The sequence below is a fragment of the Gopherus evgoodei genome, chromosome 3 (assembly GCF_007399415.2).
Source record: "Gopherus evgoodei ecotype Sinaloan lineage chromosome 3, rGopEvg1_v1.p, whole genome shotgun sequence".
Classification (NCBI taxonomy): domain Eukaryota; kingdom Metazoa; phylum Chordata; order Testudines; family Testudinidae; genus Gopherus; species Gopherus evgoodei.
In genome coordinates, this window is record NC_044324.1 from 6,210,829 (window position 1) to 6,234,634 (window position 23,806).

The 23,806-nt window shown below is 68.6% G+C and overlaps 1 protein-coding gene across 1 annotated transcript; it reads right to left on the reverse strand.

Moving 5' to 3' along the window:
- Window positions 1-409: 409 nt before the first annotated feature.
- DGKA (diacylglycerol kinase alpha) lies at window positions 410-22,151 on the reverse strand. The gene is given in 29 exon segments (XM_030554336.1): window positions 410-1,008; window positions 1,453-1,513; window positions 1,680-1,800; window positions 2,167-2,356; window positions 3,033-3,123; window positions 3,365-3,392; window positions 4,999-5,060; window positions 5,209-5,368; window positions 5,589-5,679; window positions 5,752-5,789; window positions 5,792-5,835; window positions 6,380-6,456; window positions 6,913-7,043; window positions 7,762-7,774; window positions 7,996-8,007; window positions 8,240-8,338; window positions 8,452-8,502; window positions 8,504-8,572; window positions 8,843-8,931; window positions 9,214-9,295; window positions 10,390-10,506; window positions 12,132-12,251; window positions 12,487-12,561; window positions 13,264-13,313; window positions 13,621-13,701; window positions 14,111-14,261; window positions 14,378-14,454; window positions 15,158-15,253; window positions 21,519-22,151. Coding segments are annotated over 29 exon segments (2,490 nt in total). The 5' UTR covers window positions 21,634-22,151; the 3' UTR covers window positions 410-909.
- Window positions 22,152-23,806: the final 1,655 nt, after the last annotated feature.

The following is a 23,806-nucleotide window of genomic DNA, read 5'->3' on the forward strand; positions in this document are numbered from 1 at the left end:
AGATATTCAGGACCCATAACCCCCAATGTGGAGTCAGCCACCCCCAGCCCCCCACGTATAGGTCATGCTTAGCACCCTCCTCTGGCAGGGGAAGGCAAAGCAGGGGCAGGAAGGTGTCCGCAGGCACTGGAATGGAACCCAGGCGTCCTGCAACCCACTGTCCCCTGCCCCCCAGAACTGGGAGTAGGAACCCAAGCGTCCTGCGACGCTGTGAGCCCAGCCCCCACCCCATCCCCCGGGCAGCGCTGCCTCTAACCCCAGCCCACCCCTCTGGGCATGTGATGGGCACCGGGCTAGGGGCCCCCTGGTCAAAGCCATGGCCCAGCACCTAGGGCCCCGGGACCCACGCCCCGCCTGAGAACTGGGGTCTGTGCCCCCCCGCCCAGAACAGAGACCACGGGGGCGGGAGAGAACAAAAACTCCGACCTTTATTAGTAAGATGAGGCACTTGAAATCTCAAGGGTGGGGGAGTGTTGGACTGTGGGGGCAATAAATAGGGGGCTGGAATGTAGGGTACACAGGGGCCCAGCACGCTGCTGCCCCCCACTCCCCGCAGGGGCCAGAGATGCACAGGAGGGGCAGGTACATACGCCCTCCTTGCCCCCATCACAGGGCAGAAACAGCAGAGAGGAGGGTGGGCAGCGGGGGCCAGCGCACAGCAAGCGGGGGGGGACAGACCAAGGCCCCTGCCTGGCCCCTGCTGGCTACCATGGATGGCCCGGGCTGGCAAGCAGGGGAGCTCGTGCAGGGAAGGGGCCCTGGCTGGCGGGGCCGCAGGTGTGACCCCCCCATGACGCAATGGGTCTATACAGGACATCCAGGCTGCAGCGGGCTGGGGGTTGGGCTGTCCCCTGCTCCGAGCCAAGGTGGTCGGATTGGGGGGGTCCTTGTCCCCCAGCTGGGCTCCCCCTATGACTCATGGGGCCCCTTCTTGATGCCGAAGAAGCTGGAGGAGCGGGGGGGCGGGGCCAGGAGCATGGGCGCCTGGTTCTTGTGGGTGATCCTGATCTGAAAGAGAGAGAGTGGGGGAGGATGTGCTGGGGGGGGCTCTTCCCCCAGCTCCAGTCACTCCCCCTCAGGTTCACTGGTAATGCACCTGCCCTCCCCCTGGCACCTGGCTATGGGGGGCAGGTGGGCTGCCAGCACTCCAGCCCCACAGCTCCGAACTGCACCAACACCTGCCCTTCAGCGAGGCGAGGGCCCCCGGGCCCCAGACCCACTCCAACGGGCCCAGTCCTCTGCCCGGGTGGGCACTGGAGCCGACTGCCCTGGCCCCCCAGCAGCCCCCTGGCGGCCCCGCCTCCCTTCACACCCCCGATGGATTAGCGGGGCGGGGGGGGGTCTACTGAGGCCTCTCGAAGGGGCTGGGAACGCTGCAGGGGCCCCGGATCCCCACCGCTGGGGGGCAGGGCTGGCTCGGGAGCACAGGAGGACCCCGATACGGCTTCTTACCGTGCAGGGTGGCTGCATCCAGGGCTCCCCGTCGATCTGCATGGGCAGGCATTTCAGGGTCCTGCGGAGACCCCGGTGTGAGACAGGAGCACACCCCCCCCGCCCCCCGCAGGGGCTGGGACCTTCCCCCACATGTGGCAGGTCCCAGGAGGGGGAGGCCAGGGCTGAGCCTGCCTCCCTTGGTACCACGGGGGGCTGACTGCCCCGGGGACCCCCCCAGCGCTCACCGCAGCGTGATCTCCGAGCACTTGGCCAGCCGCTTTCCTGCGCTCTTCAGCCCCGTGTAGATCTGCCCCATCTCGATCACGCCCTCCAGCCCCACCACTTCCAGCCGCCTGTCGCTCAGGTCTGTGGGCAGCGAGGGAGGGAGGGGCCGTCAGCGCTGGGGCCCCTGCTGCCAGGGGCCCGGGGATGACTGAGCCCAGCCCCCACACCCGGGTCTCCCCAGCCAGCTCGGGGGCTGGCGGGACGAGTCCTCAGTGAGTGGGGCTGGTCAGCGGCACCAGGGTGGTGGGGGTGCACGGTGTGCCCCTGCTCTGGGGAGCTCCCCTCCCAGCCCCCCCATAGGCTGCTGTGCCTTTAAGGAGGTGGGGCTCTATGGCTCCACCTAGTGGGAGGGGCCAAGGGGGGAAAGGCAGGTATGGGGGGGGCCATGCTGGTATTCATGCAGAATTACCCTGAAACCTGCCTGAGGCCCCGCCCCCCGCCCCGCACCTTGCACGCAGGTCTTGAGTGTCTCCGGGTCGGTGACGGCCTGGGGCTGGCTCCCCCCGCCCGCGTTCCGGGCCTCGCCCAGCGGCTTCTTAGTCTCGCCCCAGAGGTTGGAGCCGCCGTGCATGCTGGGGATGTTGAGGACGGCGACCCCCGAGAGGGCTCCACTCAGGTCCAGGGGTTGCCCACAGCACTGGGGGGGGGCAGAGCCTGAGTTACCAACCGGGGACCTCCTTAAACCAGCCCCCCACCCCAGCGAGGCCTTGCGGCTCGTCCGGCCGATGCGCCAGCCCTGGGCTCTGCCAGCAGGGGGCGCTGGGGGGGCAGGAGCGCCGGCTGGGGGGAGGAAGCTCCCAGCTCCTCCAGCCCTGGGCTCTGCCAGCAGGGGACGCTGGGGGGGGCAGGAGCGCCGGCTGGGGGGGAGCTTCCAGCTCCTCCAGCCCTGAGCTCTGCCAGCAGGGGGCGCTGGGGGGGGCAGGAGCGCCGGCTGGGGGGGGAGTTCCAGCTCCTCCGGCCCTGGGCTCTGCCAGAGGGAGGTGCGGGGGGGACGTGGGAGTGCGGGGGGGGGTGCTCCCAGCTCCTCCAGCCCTGGGCTCTGCCATGGGGATGTGGGGGGGCACAGGGTGCGGGGGGGAGCTCCAGCTCCTCCAGCCCTGGGCTCTGCCAGCAGGGCCTGGGGGAGGGCAGGAGCGCCGGCTGGGGGGGAAGCTCCCAGCTCTCCAGCCCTGGGCTCTGCCAGTGGGTGGGTGCGGGGGGACGCGGGGGTGCTCCCAGCTCCTCCAGCCCTGGGCTCTGCCAGTGGGGCGCGGGGGGGCACGGGGGTGCGGGGGGGGGTGCTCCCAGTCCTCCAGCCCTGGGCTGTCCCTCACCTCAATGGTCAGATATTCCTTCAGCTTTTTGCAGGTGGCGAAGATGGTCTCGGACGTGGCAAATTCCAAATACCAGAGTTTGTTCTTCATCCTGGAGAGGAACCAGAGCCCACAAACCCCGGGTGGAAAACAGACCAGACCAAGCCACAGCAGGGGGCGCTGGGGGCGGGCAGGGCACGGGGGGTGGGGGAGGGGAGCGCCGGCTGTTCCTGTCCCAGCAGGGGGCGCTGTGGGGGCGGGCAGGGCACTGGGGGGGGAGGGGAGCGCCCGGCTGTCCTGTCCCAGCAGGGGGCGCTGTGGGGGCGGCAGGGCACTGGGGGGGAGGGGAGCACCCGGCTGTTCCCATCCCAGCAGGGGGCGCTGGGGGGTGGGCAGAGCCACTGGGGGGGAGGGGAGTGCCCGGCTGTTCCCATCCCAGCAGGGGGCGCTGTGGGAGCAGGGTGCTGGTTGTGGCTCCTGGCCCATCTCATTGGGGGGTTTTCTTGGGGGGGGGTCACCATTATGATGGGCGAGGTCCTGGCTATGGACCCAGAGTCGCTGCCCCCCATGGGCTCCCCGAGGGCTGGATCAGCCGCTCCGAGCTTCCCTGCGCTCCAGCTGGGATCCACATGGGAAGCCAGGCCCCCCCCCCCACCTCTGGGAACCCCTAGGCTACAGCGCGGCTGGCAGCCCAGCCCCTGCCATGCCCCCGCCCCGCCAGCCCCTACCCCCAGCCTGCCCCTGCCATGCCCCCCTGCCCTGCCCCTACCCCCAGCCTGCCCCCTGCCCGGCCGGCCCCTACCCCCCAGCCTGCCCCTGCCATGCCCCCCTGCCCCTCCCCAGCTGGCCCCTACCCTCAGCCTGCCCCTGCCATGCCCACCTGCCCCTCGCCCCTGCCCGGCCAGCCCCTACCCCCCAGCCTGCCCTAGTCCTGCCCTGCGGCCCTACCCCCCAGCCTGCCCCCCTTGCCCCCTGCCCGGCCCCCCTACCCCCAGCCTGCCCCCTTGCCCCCTGCCCGGCCGGCCCCTACCCCCCAGCCTGCCCCCCTTGCCCCTGCCCAGCCAGCCCCTACCCCCCCAGCCTGCCCTAGTCCCCTGCCCTGCCGGCCCCTACCCCCCAGCCTGCCCCCCTTGCCCCCTGCCGGCCGGTCCCTACCCCCCAGCCTCCCCCCTCGCCCCCTGCCCGCCAGCCCCTACCCCCCAGCATCCTCCCCCCCCCTGCCCGGCCGGCCCCTACCCCCCAGCCTGCCTCCCTCGCCCTGCCCGGCCGGCCCCTACCCCCCAGCCTGCCCCCCTCGCCCCCTGCCCGGCCGGCCCCTACCCCTCAGCCTGCCCCCTCTCCCACTGCCTGGCCGGCCCCTACCCCCCAGCCTGCCCCCCTCGCCCCCTGCCCGGCCGGCCCCTACCCCCCAGCCTGCCCCCCTCGCCCCTGCCCGGCCGGCCCCTACCCCCCGCCTGCCCCTCCCCCTGCCCGGCCGGCCCCTACCCCCAGCCTGCCCCCCCCCCCCTGCCCGGCCGGCCCCTACCCCTCAGCCTGCCCTCCTCTCCCACTGCCTGGCTGGCCCTTACCCCCTAGCCCTTGCCATGCTCCCTGCCCCGCCGGCCCCTATCCCCCAGCCTGCCCTGCCATGCCCACCTGCCCCCTCGTCCCCTGCCCCACCGGCCCCTACCCCCAGCCTGCCCCCCTCTCCTCCTGCCCGCCGGCCCCTACCCCCCAGCCTGCCCCCCCTCCTCCTGCCCCGCCGGCCCTACCCCCCAGCCTGCCCTCTCTCCTCCTGCCCCGCCGGCCCCCACCCCCCAGCCTCCCCCCTCCTCCTGCCCCGCCGGCCCCTACCCCCCAGCCTGCCCCCTCCTCCTCCTGCCCGCCGGCCCTACCCCAGCCTGCCCCCCTTTCCTCCTGCCTGGCTGGCCCCTACCCCCCAGCCTGCCCCCCTTTCCTCCTGCCCGGCCGGCCCCCACCCCCCAGCCGGCCCCCCCCCCCCGCTCACCTGCTGTGAATTTCTCGGGGTACTTCTCCTCATGAGGTGGAAGCGTGAGCGATGGAGGCGTCCTGGGGACGAGACAGACGCAGTCAGAGCCCAGCAGCTGCTCCCCCCGGGGGTGAACCGACCAGGCTGGGACAGGGAGAAGGCCCTGAGCATCCTGGGGCCCCCCAAACCACCCCGCTGCCCCCAGGTGTTGCCCCCCCCCAGCCGTACCACGCCGATGAGAAGTAGTTGTTGATGATCTCGTAGGGGACGGGGTCCCCCTTCTCCGCGGGGTTCTCAGGGGTCACGTGCACCAGCCACCGGTCCATGGGCAGGATGCTGCTGCTCTCAATGTCCTTCAGGATCTTCCCCAGGTTCTCCCCGTCGTAGCCTGGGGGAGGGGGCAGGGCGGTCAGGGGAGGGGTGATGCCAGGTGCCCCCCCCCAAGGGGGACCGGAGGCAGACACGGGCAGCGGTGCCCCAGCTGGGCTGAGCGGGGAGGGAGGGGGAATCTGGGCAGGTCCGTGCCCGTTACTCTGAGGGGGGTTGGGGCGTGCCAGGCCAGGCAGACCCATGGGCACAGCTCTGCCCCCTGCACCCGCGTCACTCACCTCCCCCCCAGCGCAGGCACCGCGCCAGGTCGTTGCCGGTGCCCAGCGGGAGCACAGCCACCGGGGGGGCGCTGGGGCAGGTTGGCTTTATCTGCAACGAGAGGGGGATGGTCAGTGGGGGGGGTGGGGGGGTTACTGCCCTCCCCCTCCAGCTTCCACCTACGATGGCGTCCAGGATCCACCCCACGTTGCCGTCCCCCCACACACCAGGATCCGGAAATCTGGCACATCCCGGAAAAAGTTCAGCCTGAGAACAGAGACACGGAGCTGGGTCAGCGCCAGGAGCCCCGGATTCCCCCCCCCCCCCGATTCCCTGCCAGATCCTCCCCAAGGGTCAGTTAAACCCTGACCTGCCCTGGGCTCCCCCCCAGCTCTGCCGGTGCCCCTTACTCCCGACCCGCAGCCCCTTGCTACCCTAGCCCTGGGCTCCCTGCCACCCCAGCTCTGCTGGTGCCCCTCACTCCCGACCTACAGCCCCTGCTAGCTCAGCCCTAGGCTCCCCTCCAGCTCTGCCGGTTTGCCCCTCACTCCCACACTGCAGCCCCTGCTACCCCAGCCCTGGGCCTCCCTGCCCCCCAGCTCGCTGTGCCCCTCACTCCTGATCCGCAGCCCCTGCTAGCCCAGCCTGGGGCTGCCAGAGCCCTCACTTGGCCGATGCCCTTTGACCCTTGCCCCCACCCCATTCATGCTCTGGAGCTGCCCCGTGGCGTTGCAATGTGGGCAAGAGTCCACTAGGAGCGGGGCCGAGACCCACTCGCAAAAGGCCGCGGGGCCCCTGAATTCTCACTCACCCAGGGGCCGGGCCCCCCTTCATCAGGTTGTAAACCTGCCGCGGGTTGAGGAGATACTGGAGCTTCCGGAGCACCCTGGTCGTGGAGACGAGGGGAGAAGTTTCAGGAGCGGCGCCAACAAGCCTAGAACCCACCGGACATCGCCATGAACCCCCCCACCCCTGGACAGTCTAGATCACAGATGGGTGCAGGGCAGCCTGGGGGGGGTGGGAAACAGCTGTCCCAGGGGCATGTCCCTTAGACCAGGGTGTAGCAATGACACCATGGTAATGAGACTGTTGCCTGGCAACCTCGGAACAACCCTCCCAAACCCCTCCACCCATCACATGAGATGGGGAAACTGAGGCCCAGACAGGCAGAGAGCCTTGCCCACGGTCACACACACAGCTGGGAAGAGAACCCTGGAGTCCTGGCACCTCCCTCCCCCCACCGCATGTCTAACCATTAGACCCCACACTTCTCGCACTGCCAGACATAGAACCCAGGGTCCTGTCTCCCCAAGAGCCCTTCTGCTAGAGCCCACCTCTCTTACCTCTCCCCCTGTTCCCACCGCTCTTGGGGTTGACGAAGACCAGGAGGGGGTGGGTGTCAGGTACTGGGATAATCTGCAGGGCGAGGGAAAGGGGAACGAAAAGATGAGTCACGAGTGAGTCAGGAGCGCTGGCTGGAGCAAACCACAGCGGGTTCCCAGCAGGACACGCACGCCAGCAGCGCCGCCGCGGCACGGCCGGGGCGGGGAAGCGCGGCTCGCGCCAAGGGGCTGGGGGGTCAGCAAGGCAACGCCTGGGCACGCTAGTGCCACAGCGGGCACGGGAAGAAGTGCACGTGTCAGGGTCTGCGCCTGCCGAGGCGACGCCAAGTGTGCCGGGTTTCACCGCTCCATCCAGCTGCACCGGCTCAGGGGAGGCAGCTGCTGTGGCCAAGTTGCATGGTCACCTTCTGCCACCGGAGGAGCCACTGTGCCCTGTATGAGCCAATAGCGAGTGTCCTTGGGGTGTATGGACCAGGAGGGCCGGGAAGCCCAGGGCTGGGCTAGCTGGGGGGGCTGCAGGTCTGGAGTGAGGGGCACTGGCAGGGCTGGGCTGTCAGGGGCTGTGGGTCGGAGTGAGGGGCACCGGATAGGAATAGCTGACCTGGGGGGCGGGGTGTTACCTCGTACTGGGCAGGGATAAACTCCTCATTTTTTGAATCTCAGCCCGCCCCCCGCCAGGCCCTGCCATGGGGCCTCGCCCAGTGTCCCATTCCAGGTGCCGAGCCCCGCAGTGCCAGCCGAAGAGCAGCGCTGTTGGGACGTCGCCCCCACTCACCCGCAGTGCCGGCCCTCGGGCGTGGTGCGGGCTGTGGCGTCTCCTCCACCGGGGTCCCGCCGTCGTTCTTCTGGCTGTTTTGCCTCTCCTGGAACCCAGAGCCAGGGCGTCACCTGGGGGCAGGGCCGGAGCTGGGCGGAGCCCAGACGGCCCGGAGCCCTGGGAGAGGATCCAGCAGCCCCCAGGGGCTCCGTAGGGACAGGGCCCGGAGCTGGCGCGGAGCCCAGACGGGCCCGGAGCCCTAGGGAGAGGACCAGCAGCCCCCAGGCTCCGTAGGGACGGGCCCGGAGCTGCTGCCGGAGCCCAGACGGGCCCGGAGCCCTGGGAGAGGATCCAGCACCCCAGGGTCTCCGTGGGGGCAAGGACGGAGCTGCTGCTTGAGTTCAAAGCCCAGTGGGGCACAGATCCCCTTGCCAGTGGCTCTGGTCTCTCCCCAGCATGGAGGCGGGGGGGACTCCCAGCCTGGCAGGCCTCCCAAAGGCCCAGCTTGGTCCAGAAAGCCCCTAGCCAGCGGCTCCGGGCCGGTCCATCCGCCCACCGGGGACTCACTCACCAGCACCACGGGGTAGATGGCCGAAGGGGGCAGGATGTGGTCCCGCAGGGCCCCGCAGTCACAGGTCGGGGGCACGCTGGGCTGGCACTCCTCGTGGATCTGGGGGAGATGGGGGTTAGTGCGGCGCATGCTCTGACCCCACCTCCCCTGAAGCTGCCCCCAGCCCCTGGCAGAGCGACAGGGGCACCGGGGAGGGGGGTGTCGCACCCCACCTTGAGGTGGCACCAGACGCAGTGAAGCCCCGTCAGGCTCTGGAAACTCCTTGATCTTCTTCTGACACTTGTCGCACTTGCTGGCCTCGCAGCCGCCCTTCACCCACACGTGGCTCTGAGCCTGGGGAGGGAAGGGGGGGGCAGTGAGCCAGGACACCTGGGTTTTCTCTCCTGGCTCTGGGAGGGGAGTCTAGTGGTTTACAGGGGGGTGGGGGAGGGCTGTGAGTCAGGACTCCGGGGTTCTAGTCCCAGAGTGTCAGCCCATCAGTGGCAAGTCCCTTCTGTGCGCTGTGCCTCAGTTTCCCTGCCTGAAGATGGGTTAGTGGCAGGCCCTTGGGGGCAGATGATGGTTCTGGGGACCAGACACGGGGGTCCCCTGCCCCCCACTCACGCTGGTGTCCTTGCGGGACTTGGCATAGGTGCTGATGCAGCTGAGGGGCGCCCGGCGGGCGCAGCGCTCGTGGGCCGTGAACTTGCAGACTGGAGGCAGAAAAGGCAGGTTAGTGACCGGGGAGGAGGGGCATGAGTGGGGCAGGGTGGGGCTTAGCTCCTCCCACTACTCACACCCCCCCCCCAGCACTTTCCCAGGCTTGTGACCATTTCTCCCGGGGGCAGAGGTGGGGGTCCCCCTTCCCGGCCATGCCCACGTCGGGGGGGAAGAGGGACCCTCCACCACACCCCTATCGGGGAGAGGGATGTGCGGGGCAGAGGGGGGTTGTGCCCATGTCAGCAGGAGGGGGGCAGAGGGGGGGCTGTGCCCACACTGGGGGGGAGGAGGGCAGAAGGAATTCCCCACCATGTCCGTGTCGTGGGTAGGGGGCAGAGGGGACCCCCCACCACACTCCTGTCGGGGAGAGGGAGTGGGGGACAGAGGGGGGCTGTGCCCGGTCAGCAGAAGGGGGCAGAGGGACGACCATGCCCACATCGGGGGGGCAGAGGGAATCCCCTACCACGCCGCTGTTGGGGCAGTAGGGGGCAGAGGGGGGCCGTGCCTGTGCGGGGGCAGAGAGGGCCAGAGGGGGACCGTGCCCACACGGGGGGCAGAGGGGAGCCGTGCCTGTGCGGGGGGCAGAGGGGGCCAGAGGGGGGCCGTGCCCGCGCGGGGGGCAAGGGGGGCCAGAGGGGGGCCGTGCCCACATGGGGGCCAGAGGGGGGCCGTGCCCACACGGGGGGCAGAGGGGGGCCCGTGCCTGTGCTGGGGGCAGAGGGGGCCAGAGGGGGCCGTGCCTGTGCGGGGGGCAGAGGGGAGCGTGCCCGCGCGGGGGGCAGGGGGGCCAGAGGGGGCCGTGCCTGTGCGGGGGCAGAGAGGGCCAGAGGGGGCCGTGCCTGTGCGGGGGGCAGAGAGGGCCAGAGGGGGACCGTGCCCACACGGGGGGCAGAGGGGAGCCGTGCCTGTGCGGGGGGCAGAGGGGGCCAGAGGGGGCCGTGCCTGTGCGGGGGGCAGAGGGGGCCAGAGGGGGGGCCGTGCCCCGCGCGGGGGGCAAGGGGGGCCAGAGGGGGGCCGTCCCACCATGGGGGCCAGAGGGGGGCCGTGCCCACACGGGGGGCAGAGGGGAGCCGTGCCTGTGCGTGGGGCAGAGGGGGCCAGAGGGGGCCGTGCCTGTGCGGGGGCAGAGGGGAGCTGTGCCCGCGCGGGGGGGCAGGGGGGGCCAGAGGGGAGGGGGCCGTGCCTGTGCGGGGGGCAGAGAGGGCCAGAGGGGGCCGTGCCTGTGCGGGGGGCAGAGAGGGCCAGAGGGGGACCGTGCCCCACGGGGGGCAGAGGGGAGCCGTGCCTGTGCGGGGGCAGAGGGGGCCAGAGGGGGCCGTGCCTGTGCGGGGGGCAGAGGGGAGCTGTGCCCGCGCGGGGGGCAGGGGGGGCCAGGAGGGGCCGTGCCCGCGCGGGGGCAGAGGGGGGGCCAGAGGGGCCGTGCCCGCGCGGGGGGGCAGGGGGGCACTCACAGGTACACACAGGCCCTGCTTGCGCAGCCCGAGAAGGAGGGTCTCGCAGACGTTGCAATAAACCGGCCGGTTAAAGTGCTTCAGCCGCCACATGTGCTGCCCATCGTCCTTCATGTTCTGGGGGGAGAAGAGGGTCGGTGGGGGCGGGGCGGGGGCACACGGTTGCTTGCTGACGTCTCCCGAGGGCGTGGGGCTCCCCTATGGAGGGGGTGGGGGCTCACTGACATCTCCCCGAGGGGCGTGGGGCTCCCCTATGGAGGGAGTGGGGGCTCACAGACGTCTCCCCGAGGGGCGTGGGGCTCCCCTATGGAGGGAGTGGGGGGCTCACTGACGTCTCCCCGAGGGGCGTGGGGCTCCCCTATGGAGGGGGTGGGGGCTCACTGACGTCTCCCCGAGGGGCGTGGGGCTCCCCTACGGAGGGGGTGGGGGCTCACTGACGTCTCCCCGAGGGGCGTGGGGCTCCCCTACGGAGGGAGTGGGGGCTCACTGAGTCTCCCCGAGGGGCGTGGGGCTCCCCTACGGAGGGAGTGGGGGCTCACTGGACGTCTCCCCGAGGGGCGTGGGCTCCCCTACGGAGGGGGTGGGGGCTCACTGACGTCTCCCCGAGGGGCGTGGGGCTCCCCTATGGAGGGGGTAGGGGCTCACTGACGTCTCCCCGAGGGGCGGCGGGGCTCCCTACGGAGGGTGTGGGGGCTCACTGACGTCTCCCCGAGGGGCGTGGGGCTCCCCTACGGAGGGAGTGGGGGCTCACTGACGTCTCCCCGAGGGGCGTGGGGCTCCCCTACGGAGGGAGTGGGGGCTCACTGACGTCTCCCCGAGGGGCGTGGGGCTCCCCTACGGTGGGGTGGGGGCTCACTGACGTCTCCCCGAGGGGCGTGGGGCTCCCCTACGGAGGGGGTGGGGGCTCACTGACGTCTCCCCGAGGGGCGTGGGGCTCCCCTATGGAGGGGTGTGGGGGCTCAATGACGTCTCCCCGAGGGGGCGTGGGGCTCCCCTATGAGGGGGTGGGGGCTCACTGACGTCTCCCCGAGGGGCGTGGGGCTCCCCTATGGAGGGGGTGGGGGCTCACTGACGTCTCCCCGAGGGGCGTGGGGCTCCCCTATGGAGGGGGTGGGGGCTCACTGACGTCTCCCCGAGGGGCGTGGGGCTCCCCTATGGAGGGGGTGGGGGCTCACTGACGTCTCCCCGAGGGGCGTGGGGCTCCCCTATGGAGGGGGTGGGGGCTCACAGACGTCTCCCCGAGGGGCGTGGGGCTCCCCTATGGAGGGGGTGGGGGCTCACTGACATCTGCCCGAGGGGCGTGTGGCTCCCCTATGGAGGGGGTGGTGGGCTCACTGACGTCTCCCCGAGGGGCGTGGGGCTCCCCTATGGAGGGGGTAGGGGCTCACTGACGTCTCCCCGAGGGGCGTGGGGCTCCCCTATGGAGGGGGTAGGGGCTCACTGACGTCTCCCCGAGGGCGTGGGGCTCCCCAATGGGCCGTACCCACCTGTGGTTACCGCCTGGGGGGGGGACCCAGGTCCACAGGAAGGTCTGGATGGAGTTAAGGAGCTTCCCCCCACCCCCCCAGTCCCACCCGGCTGCTCCCATCTTGCTCAGTGGGAGATCCCCATTGCTGACGGGTCAAACTCCCACACAGCTCAGAGCATTTCTGCCCCTCCCCGGGATCTCCCCCCTCCACTCCCTGGGTCCCCCTGCCCCCCCCAGGATCGCCCCTCTCTTCCCCCCCCCCCCCCGCACTCACCACTTCCAGGCCCAGCAGCACCAGCAGGGGGATGGTGGTGACCCCCCCTCGCAGCCACTCGGCCAGCGACACCGTCCCGCTATCATCGTAGTCAATCTCCTTCATCATCTCCTGCAGGATCTGGGCGGGGGGGGCAGGGACATGGCTCAGGGGCTCCAGCAGACCCACCTCCAAGAACCCCATCTTCCCCTGCAGCAGCCCCCACGGCTGGCGCAAGGGCCTGCCCCCAGCCTGCCCCCCCCACGGGCTCGGGGCAACCCCCCCCACCACACGCTGCCCCCTGCAGTGCCCCGGGGCTGGTGCCTCTCCAGGCAGGAGGGGGCAGGGCCAGGGCAGCCCCCCCCACGGTACTCACGGGTTTGAGCTCCGTGACGTCCCAGTCCAGGTACTCGGCCACTCGCATCATCTGGGTGATGATCCGATCCACCTCCTGGGGCGGCACAGAGGGGGGAGAAGAGACCGGGTCAGTACCGGACCATGGGGGAGGGGAGTGGCACAGCGGGTCAGTACCGGGCCATGGGGGGGACCGGGGGGGCAAAGTGGGTCAGTACTGGGCCATGGCGGGGGCAGAGCGGGTCAGTACCGTCCCATGGGGGGGACCAGGGGGGGCACAGCGGGTCAGTACCGGACCATGGGGGAGGGGAGTGCCACAGCGGGTCAGTACCAGGCCATGGGGGGAACCGGGGGGGGGCAAAGTGGGTCAGTACTGGGCCATGGCGGGGGCAGAGCGGGTCAGTACCGTCCCATGGGGGGGACCTGGGGGGGCAGAGCGGGTCAGTACCGGGCCATGGAGGGGGCAAAGCGGGTCAGAACCGGCCCATGGGGGGGCAGGGCTGGCAGAGCAGGTCAGAACAGGCCAATGGGGGGGCAGGCAGCCCCCCAGGGAGGGGGAAACGGGGATGGATCCATTGCTCAGCCCTGAGGCCAGAAGCACCTGGGGGGTCCCTGGAGAGATGGGGGGGGGCAGCGGTCTCCTTTGCCTGCAGGGCTGGACCCAGCCAGGGGTGGAGGGGCTGCCAGGCCTGGGGGGGGCCTGCAGGGGCCAGGCACTCAGAGCAGGCAGTGGGGGGGCACTGGGGTGAATGGGGCAGTGAGGGTGGGGCTGCAGCCCCCCCAGCCCCACGCCACTCACCGAGCTGTCCAGCAGGCCGTTCCCATCCTTGTCGTAGAGCTTAAAGGTGACTGGTGGGGGGGGGGAGAGCGGAGTCAGTGGGGGGGCCCCAGCCAGGCTCAGACCTTCATGGCCACCCCCTATTCCAGCCCACATCCTAGCACAGCCTGGCAGCCCCCACCCGTCTGGGGAAAGAGGTCTGACCCCTCCCTCAAAGGTCTCACAAGAGCCCCCCCCCGCCCCGTCCCCTCAGGGCCACCCCCTCTCCCCTTAGGAACCCATCGCAGGTCTGAGCCCAAGAGCTGCCCCGAGCTTGTCGCCTCTCCATGGGGCTGGGGCGGGTGGGACATGCCCCCCCCGGTGCCCCCCCAGACTCACACTCCAGCTTGTCCTCGGGGCGTCCCCCCTCCAGCAGCGAGAAGTAGCAGGAGACGTCGTTGACGCAGACCAGGCCGCTGGCTGCAAAGAGACAGAGCCGGCGCTGAACCCCGCAGCCCCCCTGCCCCACACGGGACGCAGGATATCGGGCCCTGAGGCCCATTCACTCCTCGGCTTCAGCTGCCATTGGGGGGGAGGAGTGGTGAGCAGCGACGGGAAACGGGGGACCCTCTGCCCCCTCCCAGTATCAGCTGCAGCCCCCTAGCCCCAGGCAGCCTGTGCCCCATGTCACCCTCCTCCCCAAGGCACAGGCCCTATCCTCAGTTCAGCTCTGGCCACTGCAGCAATCTGGCTAACAACTGCCTCCCGCTGCTTGGGATCAGAACTGCTCCTCCGTGTGTCATATCCCCCGTACAGTCAGCATCTGATGGGGATTCTCCTGCAGCTCAGCCAGGCTGACGGAGCAGGTGGGGCCGGTGCACACCCTTACCTGGTTGCTCCCCGAGGCCCGGCTGCTGCCCCGGGCCCTCCCCGGGCGAGGTCTGGAAGGACAGGAAGAGGTGCTGGCAGAGCGCGTCTGAGATCTCCTCGGCCTCCAGGTAGCTCCTCATGAAGAGCTGGAAGCCCTCAAAGTCGATCGACTGGGGAGAGGCAGCAGGGAGGGCAGTTAAGGGGTGGCCCGGCTCATAGCAGAGGGGCCCTGGGATCAGACTGGGGCCCCCCGGGGACACGGGGGGGGGCAGCGGGGCAGACTCACGTCTCCCTGCAGGTGCTGCACCAAGGTGCCATCTCCATAGAACTCCTGCAGCACGTCCTGGACCTTCCTGCTGCTGTCTGGGGGGAGAGAACGGGGGGGTCAGGATCCCAGGTTCCCCCCCTGAGCCAGGAGGGGGGAACAGCCCTGGCCTGGAGCAGACACTCCCCAGACCCAGGGCCAAGCCCTCCCCATCTCACAGCCCTGCCGGGGGGGGGAGGGGGGAGAGAAGCTGCAGTTCTGCCACCATGACCCCTGCCCTGCTCTGGGGGCAAATCCAGCCACTCTACTGCCCCCCCACAAGCTTCCAGGCAGGTCAGGCCCCCACGGCAGGAAATCAGCCCCACCTGCGGCCCTGGCATGGTGGTACCAGGGCAAATCCCCAATAGAGGCGACCCCTCCCCCACTGCAGAACCTGATGGGGGGGTCCCAGAGGGGCTGACCCCCCCCAGTGCAAAGCGGGATGTGGGTGGGGTTAACGCTGACATGGCTGGGCTCAGCTGCCACCCCCCATACCGTCCTCCCCCCACCCGGGGCCCGATCCTGCTCCCGCCAGAGCAGGGGCAACTCTCCACCCCAGCCCTTGCCCTAGGCGGAGCCCAGACTAGCGGGTCTGCGGGGGTGGCGCTTGTTGGTTGGGGGGGCCCTTCCCCTTGGCGCCCCGATGCCCTGGGGGCGACGGGCCATTCCCACAGGGATCCCCCAGGGCAGCGGGACCACGGCGTGGGCAGGGCCATCCCTGGGGGGGTCGGAGCCACGGGGCCGGGGGGGGTGGTTACTCACAGTCAATGTACTTCTGCAGCTGGGCGAACTCCTCGGGGCTCAGGGTGGCCCACTCCTTGTTCTCCGACATGATGCTCTGGGGCCTCCAGGCTGCAGCTGCAGGGGGGAGGGTGGGGGGGCAGTTAGACACCCATGGGGGGGAGACAAAAGGAGCCAATGGGAGTGAGGCCGCAGAGCACGAGGGACCCTGGGTAGGTGCCAGGGGGGGCAATGGGCAGTGCCCCTCCCGGATTAGCTGAGTCGGCACATTCCCCGTCTCCAGCCCCCAGGCACCGCCTGCCAAGTTCCTGGCGCCCCCCGACCTCCTGGCCCAACCCGGGGGGGCCTGCGTGGGGGCTGCTGGGAGTGGAGCCTGATCCGTCTCTTCTGGACCCACCGCCGAGACCCCCGGCCCCACGGGCTCTTAAAGGGCTATTACCCAATTACCGACTGGGGTGGGCTGGCCGCCTGCCAGCAGACGGGGGCACCGCTTGCCCCAGAGCAGCCCCATGGCCAGCGCAGACACCCCTGCCAGCTCCAGCGCCGCGGGGATCCGGAGCGGGACACTTGGGGGGTGCCTGGGCCAGCCGGTGCCCCAGCAGCCTGGCACGGAGCTGCCGGCACCAGCGCTTTATAGTGGCCACGCCGCCGGCTCTGCTCAATATTTAATGGTGCCAAGTCACGGCTGGGGGGGAGCTTCGTGGTTCTCCAATCGCGGCTGTGAATTGGGGATGGGGGGGAAATCATCTGATTCAGAGACACGAACTGGGGGGGGAGAGAGGTGGGACTTGGTAAAAGACCAAGCTCCTTGAGCTGCAGGCCAGGGCCTGGGGCGCAAACTGCGTAAGGACCAGCTGGCGTCCAAAAGCAACAGCAATGCCTGGGGCGGGGGGGGGCTGAGCAGCATGTGGGAGGGGCCGCCGCTCCAGCCTTCCTCCCCCAGATCTTGACTGGCACTGCGCTCCCCGCTGCATCCAGCCCTGTTCCCAGCTCTGAGCCGTCAGGTCTAATGGTTATTGCAGGGGACTTAGGAGCCCGGATGCCTGGGTCCCATTCCTAGCTGTGCCGCTGACGCTCTGCTGACTGCCCCTCTGTGCCTCAGTTTCCCCCTCAGGGGATAATAGAACACTGAATGGTTGGAGATCCTCCCACTCAGTGGGAGCAAGGGGCTGTTAGCTCTAGGGGGCCGCCTGCTCTGGGGCTGCCCCCCCGTTTCCTTCCCTGGCAGCAGCGTTTTCGCAGGATTCGAGCCCACTAGAGGCCCCCCCCACTCCATTACAGAGATGATTTATTCATGTTGATACCGATCTCGGCGCACACCTGGGAGCTGCTGGCCGCGCTAAGTGCTCCGGGGTCTCTGCGGGGCAGGGAGAGGACGGGACGTGCCGCCCCCATTAACGCTAATGGGGCTAATCCGAGCACCGCCCCCAGGGCCACCAGGGCCCTCGCAGCTCAGACAGCAGGTCTGAGACCCCAGAGCGGCTTGGATGGGGCCCTCACTCCCGACCCACAGCCCCCGCTAGCCCAGCCCTGGGTCCCCCCAGCTCTGCCAGTGCCCCTCACTCCTGACCCGCAGCCCCCTGCTAGCCCAGCCCTGGGCTCCCCACCCCCAGCTCTGCCGGTGCCCCCTCACTCCCGACCCGCAGCCCCCTGCTAGCCCAGCCCTGGGCTCCCCCTCCAGCTCTGCCAGTGCCCCTCACTCCCAACCTGCAGCCCCCTGCTAGCCCAGCCCTGGGTCCCCCCAGCTCATGCCAGTGCCCCTCACTCCTGACCCGCAGCCCCTGCTAGCCCAGCCCTGGGCTCCCCACCCCCAGCTCTGCCGGTGCCCCGCACTCCTGACCCGCAGTCCCCTGCTAGCCCAGCCCTGAGTCACCCCCAGCTCTGCCGGTGCCCCTCACTCCCGACCCGCAGCCCCCGCTAGCCCAGCCCTGGGTCCCCCCAGCTCTGCCAGTGCCCCTCACTCCCAACCTGCAGCCCCCTGCTAGCCCAGCCCTGACTCCCACAAGCTCTGCTGGTGCCCCTCACTCCCGACCCACAGCCCCCGCTAGCCCAGCCCTGGGTCCCCCCAGCTCTGCCAGTGCCCCTCACTCCCAACCTGCAGCCTCTCCTAGCCCAGCCCTGGGTCCCACAAGCTCTGCCGGTGCCCTCACTCCCGACCCGCAGTCCCCTGCTAGCCCAGCCCCTGAGTCACCCCCAGCTCTGCCGGTGCCCCTCACTCCCGACCCGCAGTCCCTGCTAGCCCAGCCCTGAGTCACTCCCAGCTCTGCCGGTGCCCTCACTCCGACCCGCAGCCCCCTGCTAGCCCAGCCCTGAGCCCTGGGCTCCCCTCCAGGACAAGCTGGAGCAGTAACTCAGCACTTAGTCAGGCTGGGCTGACAGCCACTAGCGTGGCTGGAGGGGGAGCCCAGGGCTGGGTTAGCAGGGGGCTGCAGGTTGAGAGTGAGGGGCACCAGCAGAGCTGCTGGGGAAGGGTGCAAAACTGGGGGTGCTGGCTAGGGAGACGGGACTCAGGGCTGAGCTAAGAGGAGCTGAGGGGCTAACATGCAGGACAATGAAAATGAAGGAGGGGCAGGAGGCAGGACTCCTGGGTTCTACCCCCAGCCCTGGGAGGGGAGCAGGGGCCAGTGCGGGGGGGGGCTGGGAGCAGGACTCCTGGGTTCTATCCTTGGCCCTGAGAGGGGAGTGGGGGCCAGTGGTTAGAGCAGGGGGGACTCGGAGCAGGACTCCTGGGTTCTATCCCCAGCCCTGGAAGGGGAGTGGGGGCCAGTGGTTAGCTCTGCCAACCTTCCTGTACCCCAACTGGCCCCACCCACAGTTCCGCTAGCTCCAAGGCCCTGCAGTTGGGGGGCGCTGACTTTGCCTCATTCCCAGCCCCCCCTTTTCATCCCAAACATGTGACTAACCAACCCCCAATTCACCCCCCGCTTGGGGCAGCTGCTCTGGGGCCAGCAGGGCCAGGAGTCCCCCTCTTCCCACCCTATGGGGCCGGCTGGGGGAGGGGACGACAGAGCCAGTCCAAGCCCTTTAACAAACAACTTCTGCTTTCGGTGGCTCCATTTTTAGAGCGTGGGGGGGGGCCCCACGCCCACAGGGATCCCCCATGGAGAGATGACTCCCTCCCTGGGTAAACATGGGGCTGTCCTGGGACAAGGAACAAACCACTGGGACAGGGTGGGGGGCCGGGGGGCCGGTGTCACCTCCCCCAACGTACCCCCCCAGACACGCCACCATCACCCTACACAAACCTCACCCCCCTGTGCTCCCCCCAGCCATGCACACGCCCCGCACGCAGCCCCCACCCCTAGGTGCATGCCCAGCTGCCGGGGGGCAGGCAGCCACTCAGCACTCCCGCCACTTTCACGCAGGGAGTTGGGCTTTGAAGGCGGCTTTGCTCAGTGCCTGCCCCCAGGAACCCCCTGGGCGAGGGGGGCAGGAAGGAAAGGGGAAGCCGAGAACCATGCCGAGTGCTGGCGTGAAGTGCGGCCCAGGCAAACGGCTCCTGGCACCTGTGCCGAGGCTGCAGAGATCCCAGGGGCCTGCCTAGCTACCCGCCCGCCCCCGGCTGAATGGGAGTCCCTGGGGGGAGGTGGGGCGCTCAGGCAGCCTGGCTGCACACGAGGGGTGGGGGCTACGGGGTATGAGGGGGCTTCCCAATGCCTCTCAGGGAGGCTGCTGTCAATGCAGCCCCCAGGATATGAGTTTAGTGGGTCCTCAGCTTCACCTTCCCTCTGATTGGCAGCAGCTGACCCACTCCCCAGCCTGATCAGGATTCAGAGATGGAGCCCAGCCCAGGGATGGTGCAGCCGGGGTCAGGGAGGGAAATTCCTGCCTGACCCCAGCTGCGGACCAGGCTGTGCCTTGGAGCATGAGGATTGCCAGCCCCCTGGGAGAATTCCAGCCTCGCTCCTCCAGCCAGCCTGGCCTTTCCTCAACTCATTTCCCCCTTTGCCCCCAGAATATCCTGCCGCAGTGACTTCCACAGGGTAATCACATGGGGAGGGGGGAACCGTGAGCTCTGAGCCCAGCATCAGTCAGAATTGGAGCAGGGAAGGCAGATGCAGCCACAGCCAGGGTGAGAGGCCGGGCGCTGCATCTGCCTGAACAAACTTAGTGGCAAAGCGAATGAACCCTGTTGTTAATAGCGCCATGAACCTTCGCTAGCAGCTGTCAGATGCACTTATAGCCCCTGATAGGATCCTGCTCCCCCACCCTTTATAGAAGGGAAACTGAGGCAGAGTGGTGATGCGCCACAAAGTGAGCCAGCAGCACTACTGAGAAAAGAACCCAGGAGTCCTGGCTCCCAGTGCCCCCCCACTCTAACCACTAGACCCCACTCCCCATCCAGAACTAGGAACAGAACCCAGGAGTCCTGGCACCCAGCCTCCCTGAGCTGTTGGGAGGAGGGCAGGCACGCCAGGCCCAGGGGCAGGGGCACCGACGCCACCCTGGAGACATCCCAGTGAGCCTGAGGTTACCGAGTCCTGCTAACTCCATCAGCAGCGCTAAATTTAGCTCAGCTCTGCCTGCCCCTGGCTGCACCCCCCGAGCGCAGCAAATGGAAACCAGATGCTGGGAGAAGCCGTTTGGGGTTGGAGGCCAAAGCTTATCACCTCGATCCCCAGGGGACGGCCGAGCAGGGGGCCCGGCCCTGCTGCCCCCAGCCCAGCCCACGACACGGAGCAGCCTCGGCTCTGACCAGCCCAAGTCCCAGCTCAGCTCTGCCTGGCCCTGGCAGCACTGGCTCCGCTCCTGAGATGCCGACCGGCTTGGGCCAGGGAGGAGAGAAAGGACCCCAGGGACTCACACTGAAGCCCCCCCAACCAATGGTCCAGCCAGTCCCCCTCAGCCCCCAGCCCCGGCTCCAGTGACACCTCACAGGCGTCCAGTCGCAGCTGGGGATCAGGTGATCCAGGGCAAAGCCCCTCCCCAGACCCTTTGTCATGAGTGGGGCAGCGCCAGGAGGGGGGCGAGGGGGTTCAGACACCAGCTCTCTTCCCTGGGACACCACGGGGCCTCTCCTTGCCAGCCCCATTGTTCCTAGGGGGTGGGAACAGCAGGGCTGCACCCCAGCCTGGGGTGTTATCTCAGCGTGATGGAGGAGATTTTTGGCAAGGCGGCTGGCGTGCTAATGGCCTCACCTTGCCCCCTTGGCATGGGGCTACAGCTTCCCAGCCTGGGGGGGGACAGTTCCCCTGCTACTGCGCCTCGGCCTCCCCCTTGCCATGCGCATCACGCCTCCCACCCCCAGCGCCTGTCACCCAGCAAGTGCCAAGGTACCTGGGAGCTGCACAAGGCAAGCGTGTGCTGTCGCGGCCGGGGGGGGCGGGGGGACACCATTCTTAGCAGCCCCTGACCCACAGCCCCCTGCTATCCCAGCCCTGGGCTCCCTCCCCCCAATCCTGGTCCCAAAGTGCTCTGTAAACGTAAGTCATTAGTTTAGCCTCACAGCCTCCCTGGAAGGGCCCCTGCTTTCCAGATGGGGAAACTGAGGCAGAGAGGGGCAGGGACTTGCCTACAAGCACCCGGAAAAGAATCCAGGAGTCTTGACTCCCATTATTCTCCCTCTGGGGCTGCCCATCTTCACAGCATCACATCCGCAGCCCCCATGCTGCCTCCTCGGCCAAGCTGAGCCCGCGCTCCCCACCAGCCAGTGCTGGCCGGAGGCAGGGGGTGGGAATGCCGGGGTGCTGGCCCAGGCTGGCAGGCTCCTGGCCCACCCCCTCTGGGATTCCTGGCTAATCTGCTAATGGGATCCAGCTGCCCTTAAATGCTTCCCTGACTTAGCTGGAGAGTGAAGCCCTGCATGGGGCTGGGGTGAGGGGATGGTCCAGGGCTCGGCAGGGGGCCAACTGGCCATGCAGAAGGGGTGGGAATGTCAAGGGAATGGCTCAGTGCCCTGCTCTGGGACTGCCTGCCCCCCATCCAGCTGTCTACCCCGCTCTGGGCTTCCCGGGCAGGCAGGGGCAGCCTGGCCCCACTGCCAGGAGCCTGGGAATTGTCTGGCCCCCACTCATGCCCCAGTTGACCTGCCAGCCCACACCTGACTGATGGGAGGGGTAGGGGTGGTCATCCCCCACAGGCTGGTTTTAAAGGGACAGCACAAGGAGAAGCTTCGGGGAAGGTGGCTGAGCTCAGGGGGTGGGGGCTGGGAGCCAGGACTTGGGGGTTCTGTGCCCTGCTCTGGGAGGGGAGTGGGGTCTGGTGGTTAGAGGAGGGGGCTGGGATTCAGGACTCCTGAGTTCCAGCCCCAGCTCTGGGAGGGGAGTGGGGTCTGGTGGTTAGAGCAGGGGGCTGGGATTCAGGACTCCTGGGTTCCAGCCCCAGCTCTGGGAGGGGAGTGGGAGCCAGGACTCCAGGGCAGGGACTCTCCATTTTAACTCACTCGCACCGGACACAAGGCAGCTGTCCCAACACCGTGAGCCAAGCGAAAGTGGGTCTGAACTGCACCTGGCAGCCGGCTCCCCGCACAGCTCTGATCTCCCCGCCAGCCCAGCCATCAGCTCTGACGCAGCCCCCTGCCAGATCCAGACACCACGAGGCGGTTACTCCCTGCCATTGTCAGGCCAACACCCCACGTTCCCAGCGAGTTCAGGCCTGTGGAATCAGTAGGCTTGAATGAAGGAAATACTCCTGCCCTGGCCACACAAGGGGGCTGCGGCTTTTAACAAGGGCCTCTGGAGCATCTGCTGGTGCCGGGCCCCTCACCCGGCCTCTGACTCCGCCGAGGCAGGGCGAAGCCCTCACTCACTGCACTCCCCGTAGCCTAGGGCCTGGCCTGCCTCCCGCAGAGGCCCTAGAGCCTGGCCTGCCTCCCGCAGAGGCCCTCCTTCCAGCAGCCCCGAGGCAGCTCTAAGTGACACTCTGGGAAATGGGGGAACAGTCACCACACAGGGCCCTGATCCCAGCTCCACAGGGGAGTCCCTGGGGTGGGGGGGGGGGCCTTTCACCCAGCCACAAGCTGAGTGTTACCGAGACTCCCCCACCCCCACCAGTGACTACGGCTCTCCCCTTGATTAACGTAGGTTCTTGCTTCATCCCTGTCTCTCTGCAAATGCCCCTCCCGCTCACTTCAAAGCAAAGCCCCATCAGCCTCCCCCTGCCCCCCGCCCCCCACCCACAGAGCAATGGGACAGTCTAGGCTGCAGCTTCCCAGAAAGGGTTCAGTCAGCTGGACCCTGCACCCCCTCCCGCCTCAGCGCAGTCAGAGGGATCCAGCGAGCCAGGCCCCCCGCTGCCCCAGTCCCTCCACACGACCCATAGAAGGGATGAGCATGGGGGGGGGTTCCACCCAGCCTTGGGTCCCTCCCTTGCTTGGCATCCTGAGCTGGGTCAGCACTTGGCTGAGGGCGGGCCAAGGAACTGCCAGCCCAAAGGGGGCACTCTTCCCTCCGCATGGTGCTGGCGCTGCCCTCAGAACTCAAACCACTGCTCTGCCGGGCCCTGTCTAAACTGCTGCTGCGCCCCACCCCAGAGGTGACTGCATCTCCGTGGCGGAAGATGACCTGTCTATAGCCAGTGCTGGGGGAGGAAAGGCGCTTGGGAATCGCACGTTATTGTTTGTCCACCGTTCAGATCTTGGCAGGAAGCTATTCTGTTTTCCTTAACAATCACTCCTGCCCCCCCTCTGTGTTATTTACCCAGGAGTGCTGGGAGCTCTTGGGCAAACGTGCACTTTGGCACATGACGAGCTGGGCTCGTTAGCACAGGAACACAGGTGGATGCTGCCTCTCCGGTCTAAGGAGAATGGCTGGGGGCAGGACAAACCCTTCCCAGCCTGCGTGCCTGCAGCGCTGCTTTCTCACCATGGATTGTTCCAGGCTCCAGAAAAGAGAGTGTCAAATCCAAACAGAATATGAAGCGTAACCCCGGAAACTCGCCCCAAGGATCAATGAACCGAGGGGCGGGTAGGACTGGGGGCCAGGACTCCTGGGTTCCATTTCCCCAGGACTCACTCGGCCTTCCCAGTGCTGAAGGAAGGTGCCCACGTTGGAGGTCCAGTTGCAACACACTCCGGGTGATTTCTGTCCTGGCGGCGAGGGAACCGGACTGGCTGAAGCCCCAACCTGGCCCAGGAACGATTTTTTCCCCCCATATAGAAAAGTTAACCAAGATGGCAGGGCCTTTGTGACTTGAGTCACGGGGCTGGTTTTCTCCTGGGCCAGGGCATCACACGCTGAAACCTGCCTCCGAAATCCCGTGAGAGGCTGAACCCCTAAGAACTCCAGGCCCCAGGGAGCCGATCCTCAGCTAGAGTTACCCTCAGTGCTCCCCGTGCCCCCGAGCACAGCGAGTGCCAAGCCCAGGCCCCTGGCTCCTGCACATGGAGATTCTGCTGGGCTCTTTCATTAGCAGAGCCAGAGGTCCCAGCATGCAGGTTTGGTCCCAGCCGGACTAGGCCTTGGGGCTCAGAGATTCACCAGCCGCGCCTGGAGCCAGAGCTCAGCACTCAGCAGGCTCTGGGTTTGGGTTTGGGATCCTCCACCGGGTGCTTTGCTGGCCACACAGGCCTATCACTTCAGGCAGGGGTCTTCCCCTGTGCCCTGCTTCGTGGTTCCCCTGGTCAAACCTCTGCCCCTCGCTACACAGCCACCCGCCTGCCCCACTCGGCCACCCGCCGCCACCCAGCTGCCCCACTCGGCCACCCACTGCCACCCAGCTGCCCCACTCGGC